Raw genomic sequence first — 15876 nt, 5'->3', positions numbered from 1 at the left:
AGTATACGTAACCTAATATATATATATAGGGGAGGCTATAGGGGAAATACAGGCTAGTTGGATAAGGACTTAATAGTTAGAGATATAGGCTAGCTTATAAAAGGGGGGGATATAAGCTTAATTAGTAGAATAGGGTAGAGTAGGTTATCTGGTGGGACCTAGTCTATAACCCCATTCTATAAGACATAATTGGCCTATTATAGGGAAACCCTTATAGGTAACGCGAAATGGGAACTGGAAGTATATAGGGTGTTACGCCCCTATATTACTACTAGCCTCCTATAAGGCGTAGTACGTAGTAGCTACTGCTGGCTCTAAGGACCTTACCCCTTAGTTAAGCTTTAACCCTTAGTGTACCTAGTAGGTAGATAGGATTATATCCTAGCTAAAGAGACTATTACGTAGCTTAAGAGAATGGATATACGTGTTGGTATATTAATAGACGGAACCGTTCGCCTTTAGGGCGGCTTGCTAGTAAGATATACTTAAGGAGTAAACAGGAGTTACTTAAGCAGGAGAGGTTTTATTTAGGCCTTAACTATAAAAGGTACCTAAGGCTTCTATATTATAGGATATAGCCACGACGCCCTTATAGGATTACGCCAGTAGGCGCGTAAGATAGGAGTTATAACCCCTGTAAATAGTAGCTTATACCTATACCGGCGGAAATAATAAAAAGAGGCGTAAAACTAGAGGCTATAGAAGGCTCCTAAGCTGTATAAAAGCGTACTAACTCTAGGAGGAGACTTTTATATAGACTGCTAGGGGGTAGACTAGTACTTAGGCTAATAACCCATTATAAGATATCTAAGAGAATGGTGAAATTCCCTATATAAGTAGTGGTGGCAGCTAACTACTTATAGAAAGCCCTAGGCCCTTAGGCCTAGAAAAGGGAAAGCTATTAGAAAACTAGGGTAGAGGCCTGGATAAGTAGGTATACTAAACTCTACTATATAATTACCTGCCTTAAGAAGTACTAGCTTATATACTTTATAAGGTAATAGCGCTACGCCACTATAGACCTTACGTCTACTATGCGTATCGCTAGCTACGAGACAGCCCCTTAGAAAACCAGTATGTGAGTCCTAGGGATCTAGGTAGACCTTAAGCTCTAATAGAAAGAACAGGTTAAAAAGGCCGCGAGTAAGGGCTTAGCAGCCTTTAAAGCGATATTAAGGATTACCGCGTCTATATAGGGCCTATTAATGCGCCGCTTACGCCTCTTATATATAGCCACCGTCTAACTAGCGATGCTATATAGTGCCTAAGTGTGGGGAGTATAGGACGACGGCGGAACGCTAGCGAAAAGCTTACTTAAACTACTATAGAAAGTCTAGAACTAGTGTCTCTGTAGGGTTATAGGGGTATACTAGCGAATACTAATAGCTGCAATGGAGAAGGAAGCGGCTATTCCCCCAATCTAACTCTATATTAAAATAATAGCCCTCTAAAGAGCTGCTAAGACGGCCTCTAATAAGGTAGAAAAGGAATTAGTAGAGGCACTTAACGGTATTTAGAATATATTAGTAAAGCGCTAGCAAAAAACAAAACGGCTACTAGTACTATTAAAAGCGCTTAGGGAATACGTAAAGGACTATAAAAATAAGATATAAGGCTTCCTCGCGTACTAGAAGGACTATATAGAGCGGGAAGCTATAATAAACCCCTATAAACGTAGCCAGCGGAACGCCAATAGAGCGTAGGCGGAGTGCCGCTACTATATAGGAGGTCACCAGCACTAAAGGTAGGTAACTACCTTTATCGCGAAATGGGCAGATTTAGAATAGCGATAATAGTAATAGGTAAAGGCTAAAGACCGTATAGAAACTATATAGAAGACCCTATAGGGGAAACCTATAATCCTATTATACGAAGACCTAATAAAAGCAGAGGTTATAGTACTATTTCTTATTTATATAGAGGTAATAGGGCTTAATATATGGCTTATATCCGTTAGTATACTAGTAGTTCTCCTATAGTACGAATGTAGCTAGATAAGGTAGATAGTCCACTATATACTATTCTAGTGTCTATACTACTAAAGGGCGGACTTTATAGCAAAATACGCCTTTAAACGCCTTTAGGATGTTCTAAATAATAAAGAAAGCGCCTAAGCGGTAGTAAAATGGCTAGTATAGTTAGGTGTTTTACCCTAGTTTTAGGTAGCGAAGGTAATAGATATAGAGGATATAAGTAAATACCAGCCCTTTTAAAGCCTAGAGGACTAGTAAAAAAATAAGGGTAAAAGGATAAGGAAAGAAGGGGTAGAGTAAGATTGTCCGCGAAGCGCGGCTAGTTGGCTTAATATGCAGACTTAAAGGTAAGTAGAAGGCGAGCCGCCGGCGCTCTAATGTTGGAACGCTGCTATCTCTCTAGCGCGGCCCGAGGTGGGGTTTTCTCTAAGTTAGAGTTTTTCCTATAGAAGGTATTAGCCTATATAAACCCACTAGGGGGACCGGGACGGGCGGTAAATTAAATTTATTATTATAATAAGACAATTATATTAAGCGGAGGCTTTATAGTAGAGGCTGCTTTTCTATAAGAATATTAGTAATATACCTTTAGATCTAGAATTTTTAACTTACTCCTTATAGATCCGATAGTAATTAATTAGCTAGTTAACTTTAACATTTTTTATACCGTAATACTCTATTATAATTATACGGTACGTCTTTTTCTACCCTAAGTGTTTAATATACTTGCTTATAATTACATTATAAATCTCTAGCTTAGAAATTTGTCGGAACGTTAATCACGTAACGTAGTTATAAGACTACGAAGCGAGACTAACTGTCTGACCTTAGAGCAACCCCTTTCTTCTAGACAACAATTAACTACTAACTTTAACACCGCATACGTACCACTATAAGTGATATTCGTGCACGTTGATAAAGCGAGTATACTGATACTGATTAGTAGATATATAGATTAGGAAATACGCAATAGCAAAGCTCGAAACTATGTATTAGCTTAACTGCTAACGCATTAGATTGCAGAGCTATCGCCCTATTTTAGTTGAAGGAGAAAGCTATATTACCCTCAAAGCTCAAGACCACGTATTAGCTTGCTGACGCGTAAGATCGCCTAGAGAATCGTATCTTTACTTAGAGAGAGCTACGTCACCCCTCAAAGCTCGAGACCACGCATTAACTTAACTGTTAACGCGTTAGATCGCCTAGAGAACCGTATCTTTACTTAGAGAGAGCTACGTTATCCTTAAAGCTTGAAACCACGTATCAGCTTACTAATGCGTCAGATCGCCTAAAGGACCCTTAAAGCTCGAAACCACGTATCAACTTAACTGTTGACGCGTTAGATCGCCTAGAGGACCGTATCTCTGCTAAGAATCGTCTTTAGTCTTTAGTCTTCAAAAACTGTAGACTCGTTAAGGGGACACGCATACACCCTTACACCCTTACCTTTACACTCTTAACCTCGACCTTAACCTTAATCTCAACCTTAACCTTAATCTTAACCTCTATTTAAGACTACCCTTATACCTATCCTTATACCTACCCTTATATCTATAACTATAGCACCAACAGAGAAAGAATAGGCTGCGATGGCTAGAAAATATGGATATAGAATCGATGCAGATAAGGCTATAAAGGACGAACTAGTAGAGTTTGTAGAGACGATAATATACCTAATACGGGACTTTATAGATAACGACTTGTAGTATATCTTTTAGGAGCAGTTTAAGGGGTTTATAGTAGAGAGTTTTAAGAAGATATATATAGACATTAGATCCAAGCTACGAAGACATCTCCTTAAAAGAGGTGTTTATGTAGGTAGACGTAATAGCAGAGTTACTATATTTAAACTGCTATTTAAAGTTATATAAGAAGAAGAGCTGTATTAATAGACAGATAAGGAGATTATAGAAACTATTAGGGAGTTAGCAGAACTACTAGCTTTAAGAGCACTACAAAATAGGCTAAATTACGCTCGTAACGGTCTATCGGGTTAGCCTATAGCTATAGTTGTAATACTACCTAGGTCTGCTGCACTAACTGCTACCTAATAGTAGTATACCCTATTATAACCTACCTCTACGCAGAATTAGCAACTATTGCCTGCGGCAACTACCTCTTCTTTAGTAACTACTACTACCCTACCTAGTTCTCCTCCTGCCTAGTATTCTTACCCTAGTACTACTAACCTTAACCCCAACTTTGTTAAACCGACAACTACCCTTATAGCTATAATACCGCCTAGAACGTAGATACCTACCCTTATAATACTATAACCACCTATAAAGTTTTAACTGTAACTACTATAACCACCTATAGAGTCTCCGCCGTAACTACCCCTACCGCTAGCTACCCTAATCGCTACCCCCGCTACCCCCCCTAGTACTCCTACCCTATTTAGTCCTCCTCCTACCTGGTATCTTTACCCTAGTACTATTAGGGATAGACTAAACCATACTTTTAACGGTTTAGCTATTGGCCTAGAATTAGTTTAGCCTATAGCTATAGCTATAGCTATAATACCGCCCAGAACGTAGATACCTACCCCTATAACACCTTAACTATCTATTATATCTATACCCCGGTAAGCTGCACTAACTACCTCTACCCTCCCTCTAGTAACTGCTCTTACCCTACTACTAGCTGCTCCGCTAATTTCACTAGCTATTCCAACTGCCGTACCACTAGTTGTCCCGATTGCTGCACCGCTAGCTACCCCAATCGTTACCCCCGCTACCCCTACTGCCCCCGCTACCTCTGCTGCCCCTACTACCCCTCCCGGTCCTTAATCCTCCAATTATAACTAATTACTATGGTTAAGAGAGTAGCAACTACAGCAGCTGTAGTAACTGTAGCAGCTATATATATATACACTACCTAGGCTAACTGTGCCTAGTATAGAATAAGGACCTAGGTAAAGACCTAGATATAGTAAGGAGGTAGCTATAATTATAAAGATTTATATAGATAACCAGAAGGCTTACTAGGGAGTTCCTACCTATAGAACTGCCGTCTTAAACCCTAAAGAAGACTTGTCTTAGTTAATTAACAAGTTATAATCTTTAACCGTTATATAGGAGAAGGAATACCCCAGTTAAGAAGCGTATACTACCTTTATAGATTGCCGCTACTATAGTTAAGATTAAGGCCGGAACTATAACCGGAATAACTAAAGCCGTAACCGAAACGGCTAAAACCTTAGCTATAAAGGATTTAAACAGTATATAAGTACTACAGGTGTTAATATGGAGGGGGTTCCAGTTAAAGCCTATAACTTTATTGGCGTAGGATAAATAAATAAACTATAAGGCATTGCCTGGGTGTACGTGTTTAATATCCGCAATATCCGCAAGATCCGCAATATTAACAATATCCGCAATATTCGCAATGTCCGCAATTCTCTACACTGATTTAAAGTCTTTATATAACTGTCTCGTCCGACAAGGAACTACGCAAGAGAAACGCTTGATGATTAATATTAATGGAGACACTAACCCTGCGGACGCTACGATAAAGGTTAAATTATGGGCCGTAGGGTAGGTTAAACGAACGGAGTTAACTTTAGTTTAACTAGGTGTAACAAGCTCGGACTATGCAGAGCCAACCGCTAAGGCGCTAGTGGCGGGCGAACTAATAGCGATTTTCTATCCCGGGGATGGAAAATCCTAATTGGCTGGTTCAACGGCATGGCAGAATTTGGCAGAATTCGGTAACATGGCAGAATTTGGCAGAAAGTCGCTATTGCGTATATGCTACGAATAGTCTAGAAGTAGGCTTAACTTTGAAGTGTAGATTAGCCTTCTTTTTAGAGTTGCTCCAGTGTTGGAACGTTAATCACGTGACGTAGTCATGAGACTACGAAGCGAGACTAACTGTCTGACCTTGGAGCAACCCCTTTCTTCTAGACAATAATCAACTACCAACTTTAACACCGCATACGTACCACCACAAGTGATATTCGTGCACGTTGATAAAGCGAGTATACCGACAAAATTATTTTTAAAGCCTTTTTATTGGCGCTTAATAGGCGCCTTTAGAGGCCTTATAAATCTAGGTAAATATCTTTCCTTATAAACCACCGGAGGTTGGCCTTTAATTTAGCGTTGCGTTCTACCTATATACGAGCTTTATAATCTAGATTAGCAAGCTAGGAAATAAGGTCATTATATTTATATTAGGAGACTCGCTTTATAGAGTTCTTTCTAGTTTCTTCTAGATACTTTATAAAGGCAGGCTTTACTATAACTAAGAAGGTAGAAATAGCTTAGGCGGCGTTATAGAACCCAGATATAGTAGAAGGTAAGGTAGTATTAGACGTGGAGGTAGGTATAGAGTTAGGCGCGGAGGCCGATATCGCTATTACTATTAGATTTAACCTAGTAATTAAGTTAGATATATATTTAGAACTTATAAAGAAGGCCTATATATTGTTAAGGGTCTAATTAAGTTATAGATAAGGTGGTAGCTAAGGAGCAATTAATGAGAATTTTTTAAAGTTTGTTATAAAGTTTAAAGTTTAAGTTTAAAGCCCCTGTGCTAAGCCTAATTAGGCGATTACTAAGTAAAATTAACACTATAAGGGGCTTATGAGAGCTCTCTAAAAAATACTTACAGTTAATTGCGAAATATTATTTAACTACCAAATATACACTTATTAAGTAGATCTTTTGGCGACGTCATATAGGCGTCGCAGGCGCAATTTAGGGTTACTATGGGCCTTATGCGATAACTATTTACCAATAAAATCTAAAGGTGAAATAAAAATTAAGCATATGGCGCAACTATTTTGAATAGCTTCGCGATTGGCGGTGTAGATATAGCGTTGGTGAGCCTCAATTGGGCTATACCGTCTTGTAATTGGCCTGATCTTTAAAAGATCTGTTCCGGAATGAAGCAATTAATCCGGAATAAAGCAGCTCAAAGCGGTACACGATTTGTTCCTCTTTGAGAACGATCTGTTCCGGAATGAGGCAGAAATATTCCGGAATAAGCCGTGTACCGGTATTGGGCAGAACACCTTAGATTAGGCTACCGCAAAATCATTCCGTATAAAGTTAACAATAAAGTAAGCAAGATAACTATAAAGGTCTATACTAAGCACGTCCTCCCACAGCTTATCAATGACCTTAAATTAAGAGGCTTAACTCTTTACCATAATAAAGATTCAAGCCACGATTCCAAAGGAACTGAAGCTTAAATCATAAATCACGATCTCTCCGTTATTAGTTTACTAGTATATCTTCTGACACCTTAATCTTTACGAAGGCCGACGGTTTTGAAAACCGTCCGTCTGCTAAAACGCAAGGAACGCCAAATCTCTACCTTTTGGAATTCGTCAACCCAACACCCAAAAATTATTAATTAAAGTATTATGCGATAGAGAAGAAGCAGATTGGTTATTCTATAGAATTTTGCGATAGTTAAATTCAAGGCGCAATTACTATTTATTTGTTATCGCGGGCCTAAAATACGCAAAATACTCACTTAAAAAATTGGCCGATTTTTAAAACCGGCGGCCTTCGTAAGTCAATGGCCTCTATATTAAAGAGAAGGTTTTATTATAGGCGGACAGCTATGGAGAAGGCAGCGCTTGATTTACACAGATATCTTAAGAAGAATTAGACGAGGCAAAGGTAGAAAGTATGTATAATTGGCATACTAAAAGTGTAAGGGATATTATTGCGGTCACCTCGGGTTGCCCTCAGGACAACCCCCGGACATCCCTCGGATGGTCGCCCGTCACGTGCTGGAGGCACGTGCCCGTAGTATATAGTCTCCACGATCCCAGAGGCCTTACCTCCTCAAGGATTCGTCTCCTCCACAATCCATCCTGTTCCACAATCGTGCCTTATAACCCCCTGTCTACAAAGTCCCCTCACAAAAAGGCTACATGAATGTGAGAGGAGAGATGGGCAAATGACTAGGCACTAGCTAGGTAGAGAAATTGAGCAATTTTAGTGCGGGCGCACGGACGAATATCGGCCACCTTTTTCTCCGGTTGAGAGCGAGGCTAAGAGCTCCTGCCCGAAGCTCCCTCTCCTTTTCTTTTACTACAATTGCTGCCCCTATACATGTTCGTTACTGTCTAATTATGTTTACTTCTCGTCTAGCAGCTCGGTCGAGCCGGGATTTCTTGTTATGCTCTCCTTACAGCTTTCGATCACCCCTCTCCAAACACCGCTTCCGAGCTTTCCATGCGACTGCCCCTCAGAGAGACGTTCAGGTAGTGCTGGAAGCGGTTCTTGCTGTACCACACGCTATGCTTCAAGGGGTGCATTCTTGTGGTCTTGCCTGGGCCTATACAATCCCTGCAACCGCTCTCATTGTCCGCTGTATCTGCGTATTTGTCCCGTTCAGCCTCCCAGCTCGAAAAACCCAACAACGATACTTGGCTCTCAACCCTATCCGGCAAGCTCATCAAATGCAGGCACGCAAACAATTCATCAACCAGATTAGGATAATGGGGAAATATAAAACTTTAGGAGAAGGGTATGCGGCGCTTGCGCTAGCTGAGGGCAAGGATTTAGCTGCCCTACACAGACGTTGGAGCTGCGGTCTCGGCCGCCGCCTGCTTCCTGTGCTCCAATTCCCTGTCTGGCTAGTAATGGCAGAAATCATTAGGAGAATGCTTGGCATTGAGAGTGGTCTTTTAGGCTTGGCCGTCAAAGCCTTCACGACAGCGCCAACTGATGCTATCGCTATTGCCGAAAGTGGAGCAGCTACACCTTCTCTCGACGGTTCCTTCTTGGAGCCTTCCCTCGCAACTGAAGGCATGCTCTGGTTTCCCAACCTGATGGTCCCAGACCCAACTTTAACCCTTCCCTTTATCCTCTCCAGCGTTATGTTGGGTAATATCTTGATAGGTTCAACCCCGACGAAACGTGTTGGAAGGTTTCAAGAGAGGCTTAGAAGACTTTTGATAGTTGTGGCCCTAGCAATTGGCCCACTTACACTACAACTTCCCGCTGGACTCTTGCTGTACTGGATCTCAAGCACCTCATCTGCCATGCTTATGAACACCATATTGGATATATTTTGGCCACTGAAGGCACCTCCAGTGGCTTGTAAGCGACCTTTAATAATGCCAAAGATCAGGAGGGTACGGCATTAAGTTCTTAGCCTACTATATGACCCGTCTAGGAGATTCCTGCATTGGCTGGATCACGCAGGCTTCATGATTGGTTCCAAAAAGCTACCGTTTCAGACCGTCGGTTTTGCCCGACTATCGGCTATTATTTGGATTTGCAAAGCATACCGCTATATATGGAGCTTTCTCTTTGCAACACAATTGAGCATTGACCATGGATGGTTCAAAAGCTTTCCCTACAGTATAAGCTCTAGTTATGTCCACACTGTTAGTCTACCGTCGTTCAGCATCCTCAAGAGATGCAAGTTCCGATGATGCAATTTTCCGTCCGGGTTTTCATTGAATGACCCTGCTATCTCGAGTATGGCCTTATGTGTGGAACGGAATTTATCCGAATAGGCAGAGGAGCCGGTGGAATTTTCTGAACTTCCGTATTCCACCGTTGGATACCATTCTCCGTCTTACTCGAGGAGTCACGGTGAATTTCTGTGACAGAATTTGCCGAAGGTCTGCACGAAGAATTCGGATTAGAAGTGCGACGCCTTTGTTTCCTTCGAAGCCAGAAAATTAGAAAACCACCCAAAGCCAGGAGAGATAACCCTCCTATAACACATCCGGCAATAACACCTGCGTTTGACTTGGACTTCGACGGATTTGTGCCCTGTGCTGGGACGTTTATCGAACTCGCAGGATTTGTTGAGCTCTCACACATCGTGTGCACATCCTCGGATACCCCATCTATCGTGCCAATGACTGCTGGGGCCAAACTAAATTTGTTCTTCGCGTAATCCACCACCAAATAGTTTTGGGAGAGAAATACGCCACCCAGTAGCGGAATGTCGACGCCATAATCCGTCAATCCTGTTCCCACGGCGGTCATCAATCTACTGGAGTTAATCACCGCATACTTTCCCTCATTATCGGTACCCCTTTCTTGACTTAGCATCTCATATTGAGGGATCACGGACGTATATCCGTTACTGAGCGTAATCGTTAGGTTTCCAATCAGCGGCTCAGCGGACATTGGGTATGTTCGCATGGTATAATTCGCCGATCCATCGCCTGGGGCATCGAATGTGTGATTCGTCAAGTTTGCCCACTTGGCAAACATGGCATTGGTGAAGGTGAATTGGTTTTGCAAAGAGTCGATACAAGCAGGAACAGTGGCTCCGGGATCCGCCATGACCGAGAATGAACCTTTCTCATTACCCAGTACGATGTCTTTAACTAGAACCTGGAGCGGGCAGGCGATTGGCAACGCGCCTACGCCGCCGAGTGGGAAATCCGTTAGGTTTACTCCTTCTGCAATGCGAGCTGCATTGTAGCCTCCTATTACCAATTCGCCATCGAAACCTTGCAATCCCGATCGACTTCCGAAGAAAAGGCCCAAAACCTTGGATGGAATGGTCCCCAGGTCAGCCAGCTTCTGCATAAAAGAGCTGTCTTGTCCAAACGCAATCGCAGATTTATTCGCTGCACTTGCGTCACTCCATACTTCGAACGGGAAATCTGTTATTTCTGGAACTCCGGATAACTTCGCCACATCGTAGCCCTGGATTACAGTCGTGCTATTCCCTGATGGGCGATAATCGATTGATGATACGTTCCAGGAGCCTTCAATAACGGGCGTCCACGTCTGACTCTGATCGGGGGAGAAGATGCTCCCTGAGGATCCTTGGCATGCAATGATAGCAGTAGTGTTGGGACCGAGCATGAGACAGTCCTCTGCGTTACGTAGACGGGTGTTGTTCAGGTTGAAAGTCATGCGCATGCCTAGTTATCAACGAAGACTTAGTGGTTGGCGCTGATGGGACCATTTCAACAATGAAACGACAGGGATGTCTACCTTCCGGTTGCCCAGGCGTTCCTAAGCTTATCGGGATCCCACGATTAAGGCCAACGCCGTTGGAGAAGGTGTTATTTGATAGGGGAAGCCGGAGAGGAGGAATGCTACAATTCATGGATGACACCGTCGTTGCAAGGCTGAGCAGCACTGCTAGTGCTATGCTGCTTGAAAGCATCTTGTAGATCATCATGCCAGGTTGATTGAAGTTCAGCTTAGTGGTAGGAGGAGTAGAAGGCAATATAGGCCTTTGAGGATAACGTAGCTACATCTTAGGAACGTGAGAGCGATCCAACTTGCGGGTGTCATGAAATAGACATTCGATAGTTCGCTCTCTTAGCTCCCATCCGCTCAGCTTCGTGGCTTGCAGCACCCCTTGTCCTCTCCATCTCGCGGGCCAATTACAGGCAGCATGGTGACCACACAGAAGGGGTTTTCTCGAGGTGCGGATAATATAGAAACCTGTGACCAGAAATTATGCGGTGGTGCAGTGACTATTCCTTGATCTTTACTCTCAACTCCCTTGTTGCTATCTGCAACTAGAAGGTGCTCCAGGTGCCCGTTGCCCATAGCTCCACTGCCAACTCAGCGATTGAGATAAAAAAGATCGCCGAAGTACATCTCAAGAATACACCAGCAGGATTTCCTCCCCTACTCAAAGGAAAGTGAGGCTGCACATTCGATTCTCTCCCCGCTACCTGTTATCCCGGCCTTACGATTAGCCTTGCGAGCCGCTATATGCAAGGGGTGGCCGCCACGCCGAAACGGCACTCGGGCCTGATTTCAGTCTTGGGTTCAGTAATCAGGCCAGGTTAGTATCCGGGCTGCTGGTCCAGTTCTCGGGTTCGGGGGTTGTGTTGGGCCGTGACGTGCCTCAGTGCCATCTCCGACAGAATGGTGCACCTAGCCTGCAGTTGAGGCTAGAGCGAGCAACCAAGGATCGGAGTAGCAGAAGGATTGCATGACGGGCGGTGCGGGTGCGAGGTACAAAAGTTCTGGATTAGAAGGTTAACTCATTTTGACATTGGAGCTCTGGTTCCGTTATAATATGGAGCCTCCATATTCGTAACGGAGGTGCAACCGAACGACCCCTAAGCCTATCTCTAGGGCTCGTTCGGTTGCAAATTGCCTCCGTTACAGTATCTGTTCGATCTGTGCGTATTTTAGCGTCGCCCATTTTATAATTAGTGGCGGCTACTACCGTGGTTTAGTTAAATCTGTAATTGAGTCGATCGTTTGGTGAGCTTCCAGATGAGGCTCCAGATTTGGCTTCGCATAATGCGTAATTGATTTTTATAAGCAATTCAAGTGACCCCCTCTGCCACTAGGCCTCTATTGCGACTCCCTGCCTTAGTATAGTAATAGAGCCTCCTCCTTAACTAACGTCCTCTTATTAGTTAACGTTTTTTACACCTTCGTTAACCTTCCGTATAAGCCGCAGCAGAGTTACCGTGATACCCGCGACACCCGCGACACCCGCAACGCCTATAGGGTATAGGAGGGCGGCGCGTTTAATATGGACAAGTAAGATAGAGAAGGCGATGTTAGAGGGCCTCGTTAAGGCCGTTAATAAAGGATATCGCGTAGATAGCTCTTACAAAGCTAACGGCTAGAAAATTACTCTTACTCGTACAATTACTATTGCCTAGTAGCCCCTTACTGTTAGGCAAATTAAGAGCAAGTATAATAACTATAAGAGGAATTAGAAGGTGTAGATGGAGCTCTACGGCCTTTTTAGTTGGGGGTGGGATAAAGCTAAAGGCGTACCTATTGCTAGTAAGGAAGTTATAGACGCCTACTTTAAAGCCCATCCTAAAGCTATAAAGTTTTATAATGCACCGCCTGCCTTCCTAAATCTACTATAGGAGCTATTTAAGGGAGTCCTGGCAATAGGTAGTTATATAAAGTTAATTAACGAAGCAATTAAGAGCTGTATAGATCCTAAGCTTCTCTTAGCAGTGGCCTTATAGGCGCCAGATTTGGTAGATAAGGAAGCTAAGGATAAGGAAGATAAGGAGGAAGTAGATAAGGCCTCTAAGTTAGAGTTAGCTCGCAGCTCTATTAAAGGCCGTTAATTAAGCTTACCTTTAGCTGAGCGCCCTAGTCCTTCTAGTATATACAGATCCTCCTCCTCCTTAACACCAAGCTAACCTTTTTTACTAGCTATATAGAAGCGGGCTCTTAAGTAGGCTGCTAAAGAAGTTAAATCTAATATAAAGCGCTAGTGAGGAAGACGGCGAGTTGTAGAGACACTAGAGGAGACAGTAGAGAAGGTAACGAGAGAGATAAGGGCTATAAGAGAGTTAATTACTTAGAAGTCTCCTTAAGAAAAGGCCTCTATAGAATTTATCCACGAGTTTAGTTACCTAGATCCTGTAAAGCAACTAGCTATTTTATGAGCTTTTAAGACGGAGTCTACTGCTAGGTTATTTCTTATAACAGCTGGAGTTGTAGAGCTTCGGCGAAGCTTAATTAATAATATTTTAGCTAGCAGGAAGGAAGGCGCGTAGGAGAGTAAGCTTTAGGTGAGATCTGAGCTTAAATATATAAGATTTTAGGTGAGATCTAGGTGGCTCTTTAGAGCCTTTCTATATAGGCAATTAGTGAGTAATATATAGAGGGAGACTATATAGATTTCTATAGTAAATATACCCAAATCTACGATATATTCTTAATTAAATTGGCCTACTAATTACCTGGCAGTAACTCTCCTATATAAGCTCCGCAATCTTATTACGTCTTTAGTTTATAACTATATCGCTTTCTACCTCTATAAGCCCTATGTCTTCCTTATTTATAACCTTATCCTCTACCTCTAGATTGCCATCTAGATTATCTAGATTATTTATATTTATAAAGTTATAAACTACAGCTAAGGCGTATACTATATCCACCTGCGTACTTAAAGGAAGGTTACGCCTACTGGCCTTAAAGTACCGGAAATAATTCTTAAAGACTTCTATAGTACGCTCCACTATATTCCTTAGTGCTACATGCCGTAGATTAAAGAGCTCCTTTGCGTTCTATAGCCTTCTATTTGCCTATACTTGCTTATAAAGATAATACCGTACGCTATAATAGGGAGTTAGAGTTATAGGCGTGTTAAAGTACCTAGCATTCGCGACGTAGTATCTACTAGGTAAGGCTTTAAATTCTTTAGCTTTTGCTAAATTAATAACTCTAGAGTTATAAGCAGAGCCCTCCCAACTAGCTAGAACGTAGAGGAAGTTTATCTAGAAATTAACAACTATAAGAACGTTTTGCAATAATCCTCCCTTCCTTCCACACCACGGAGCTTGCCTTATATACCCGCCCGGTACGGAAATAGGTAGATAAGTACCGTTAAGAGCTCTAATACAATCAGCAAAGAAAGGATATCGTTTAGGGTTATTAGCAATATCTTCTAAAGTAGAGTTTATAGGAAGCCAAATGACTTCCTTATATAATTTTAGAAGGCTAGAAAGGACTTCGTACACGGCTTTATAAGGTAGTAATTAATACTAGAAGTTTAGCTGGTAGGTAAATACTTACTTATTACAGACGCTTTAAATACAATATTACGACTATTTGGAGAGGAGTTGGAAGAAGCTAGTTGGTTAATACAAGCACGGTCTAGGATGGAACCCGTAGAACTATATAACGAAGAATGGTAACCAAAGTCACATAAGATGCTATGAGAGGAACGAGAGGAACAAAGGGAACTTATATACCTTATATATAAGACGTATATTACGTATAAGAAGGATTTTATAGGAGTACGGTTGTGTATTTAAGGATCCTTAATCCCTACCTAGATAGTTTCTTCCTTATAGTAATTCTTAGAATATAATTAAAATTAATCTATTAGGCAACTACTCTACCAGTTATTATTACGTTATTAACTTACTTATAATACCTATATACCTAGCCTATTAATAAGCCTACCGTAGTCCCTACTATAAGGTTCCGTTATATAATTACTACCACAGTTATAGTTTTAATAAGTTAAACAACATACCACTAAAAGCAGCCACTATAACGCTATTAACGGCGGCAACTACGTTAGGATTAGGTAATGATACTAGTATAGCAGACACTGACTTACAACAACCTATAATAGTAGGACAGTTATAAACAATAGTTAATTAGTTAATGGGAGATAATACAGCACTTAAAAATAGGATTAATAGGATAGGAGTAGCAAAGGTTAAGTTACTATTATTTAAAAGATTCTTAGGAAAAAAATTAAAGCTTAAAGAATTCCTTACGCAAATATACTTTAAGGTTGCGTAAAAAGGAGTAAAGCTGGTAATAACTATAGATTAAGTAGCATATGCAGGATTATTCTTATTAGGAAGAGCACTTAAATAGTTTAAGCCTTACCTTATAGAGATATAAGTAAATAGAATAATAATAACGAACCAGGAAGTACGGTTTATATTTTTAAGCTGGAATAAATTTATAGAACGATTTATATAAATATTTAGGGACCTAAAAGCAATAACTATAGCGGAAAGAAAGCTTTAGGACCTAATATAATAGACTTTAGCGATTAAGTATATAATATAATTCTAAACGCTAGCTATATAACTTAAGTAGAATAATAAGGCGCTTATAGTATAGTATAAACAGGGACTTAAGGCTAAAGTCTAGGACGTAATTATTCTAATAGAAGATGCAAACACCCTAAGGGAATTAATAGATTAAGTAATTAAGATTAATAATAGGATCTTCTAAAGGGAATAGGCTAAGAGAGGCTAGGATAGAGTTCTATAGTTGTATAAGATATAAAATATACAACGATTAAAGCCAAATTAGAAATTATGGTATAGCGTAGAGCTAATAGACCTAAGTAGTACTAAAGAAGCCTATAAGAGATAGAGTAAGAAACTATAAAAACCTAGAGGTTAAGGATTTAGTGATTATAGGATTAAGGAGTATAGGCTAAACCAGGGATCTTAATAGCAGAAGACGTTTAGGCGGACTCTATAATA

General features: G+C 41.3%; 2 protein-coding genes across 2 annotated transcripts; one reads left to right on the top strand and one right to left on the bottom strand.

Annotated features, from left to right (window-relative positions):
• Positions 1-8064: 8064 nt before the first annotated feature.
• On the top strand, positions 8065-9084 carry K441DRAFT_540499 (uncharacterized protein; the record flags this gene model as incomplete). Its single annotated transcript, XM_067642599.1, has 1 exon — positions 8065-9084. One exon carries the CDS (start codon positions 8065-8067, stop codon positions 9082-9084), a length of 1020 nt encoding a protein of 339 aa, XP_067508656.1.
• A 164-nt stretch (positions 9085-9248) lies between these two features.
• Positions 9249-11175, bottom strand: K441DRAFT_259919 (uncharacterized protein). Its single transcript, XM_067640815.1, has 2 exons — positions 10907-11175; positions 9249-10833 (listed from the first exon to the last, which is right to left on the bottom strand). The coding sequence occupies exons 1-2, from the start codon at positions 11094-11096 to the stop codon at positions 9413-9415; spliced, it is 1611 nt and encodes a 536-aa protein (XP_067508655.1). The 5' UTR covers positions 11097-11175; the 3' UTR covers positions 9249-9412.
• Between the last annotated feature and the right edge of the window lie 4701 nt (positions 11176-15876).

This window comes from Cenococcum geophilum (assembly GCF_001692895.1).
Source record: "Cenococcum geophilum 1.58 unplaced genomic scaffold K441scaffold_5, whole genome shotgun sequence".
Classification (NCBI taxonomy): domain Eukaryota; kingdom Fungi; phylum Ascomycota; class Dothideomycetes; order Gloniales; family Gloniaceae; genus Cenococcum; species Cenococcum geophilum.
This window is presented reverse-complemented; position numbering and strand designations above follow the sequence as displayed.

Bases quoted from the DNA above. Each gene is read 5' to 3' on its own strand.
- K441DRAFT_259919 (XM_067640815.1), bottom strand. From the start codon at position 11,096: ATGATGATCTACAAGATGCTTTCAAGCAGCATAGCACTAGCAGTGCTG. The intron at 10,834-10,906 runs GTAGACATCCCT...GTTGATAACTAG, and splicing joins AACGCCTGGGCAACCGGAAG to GCATGCGCATGACTTTCAAC.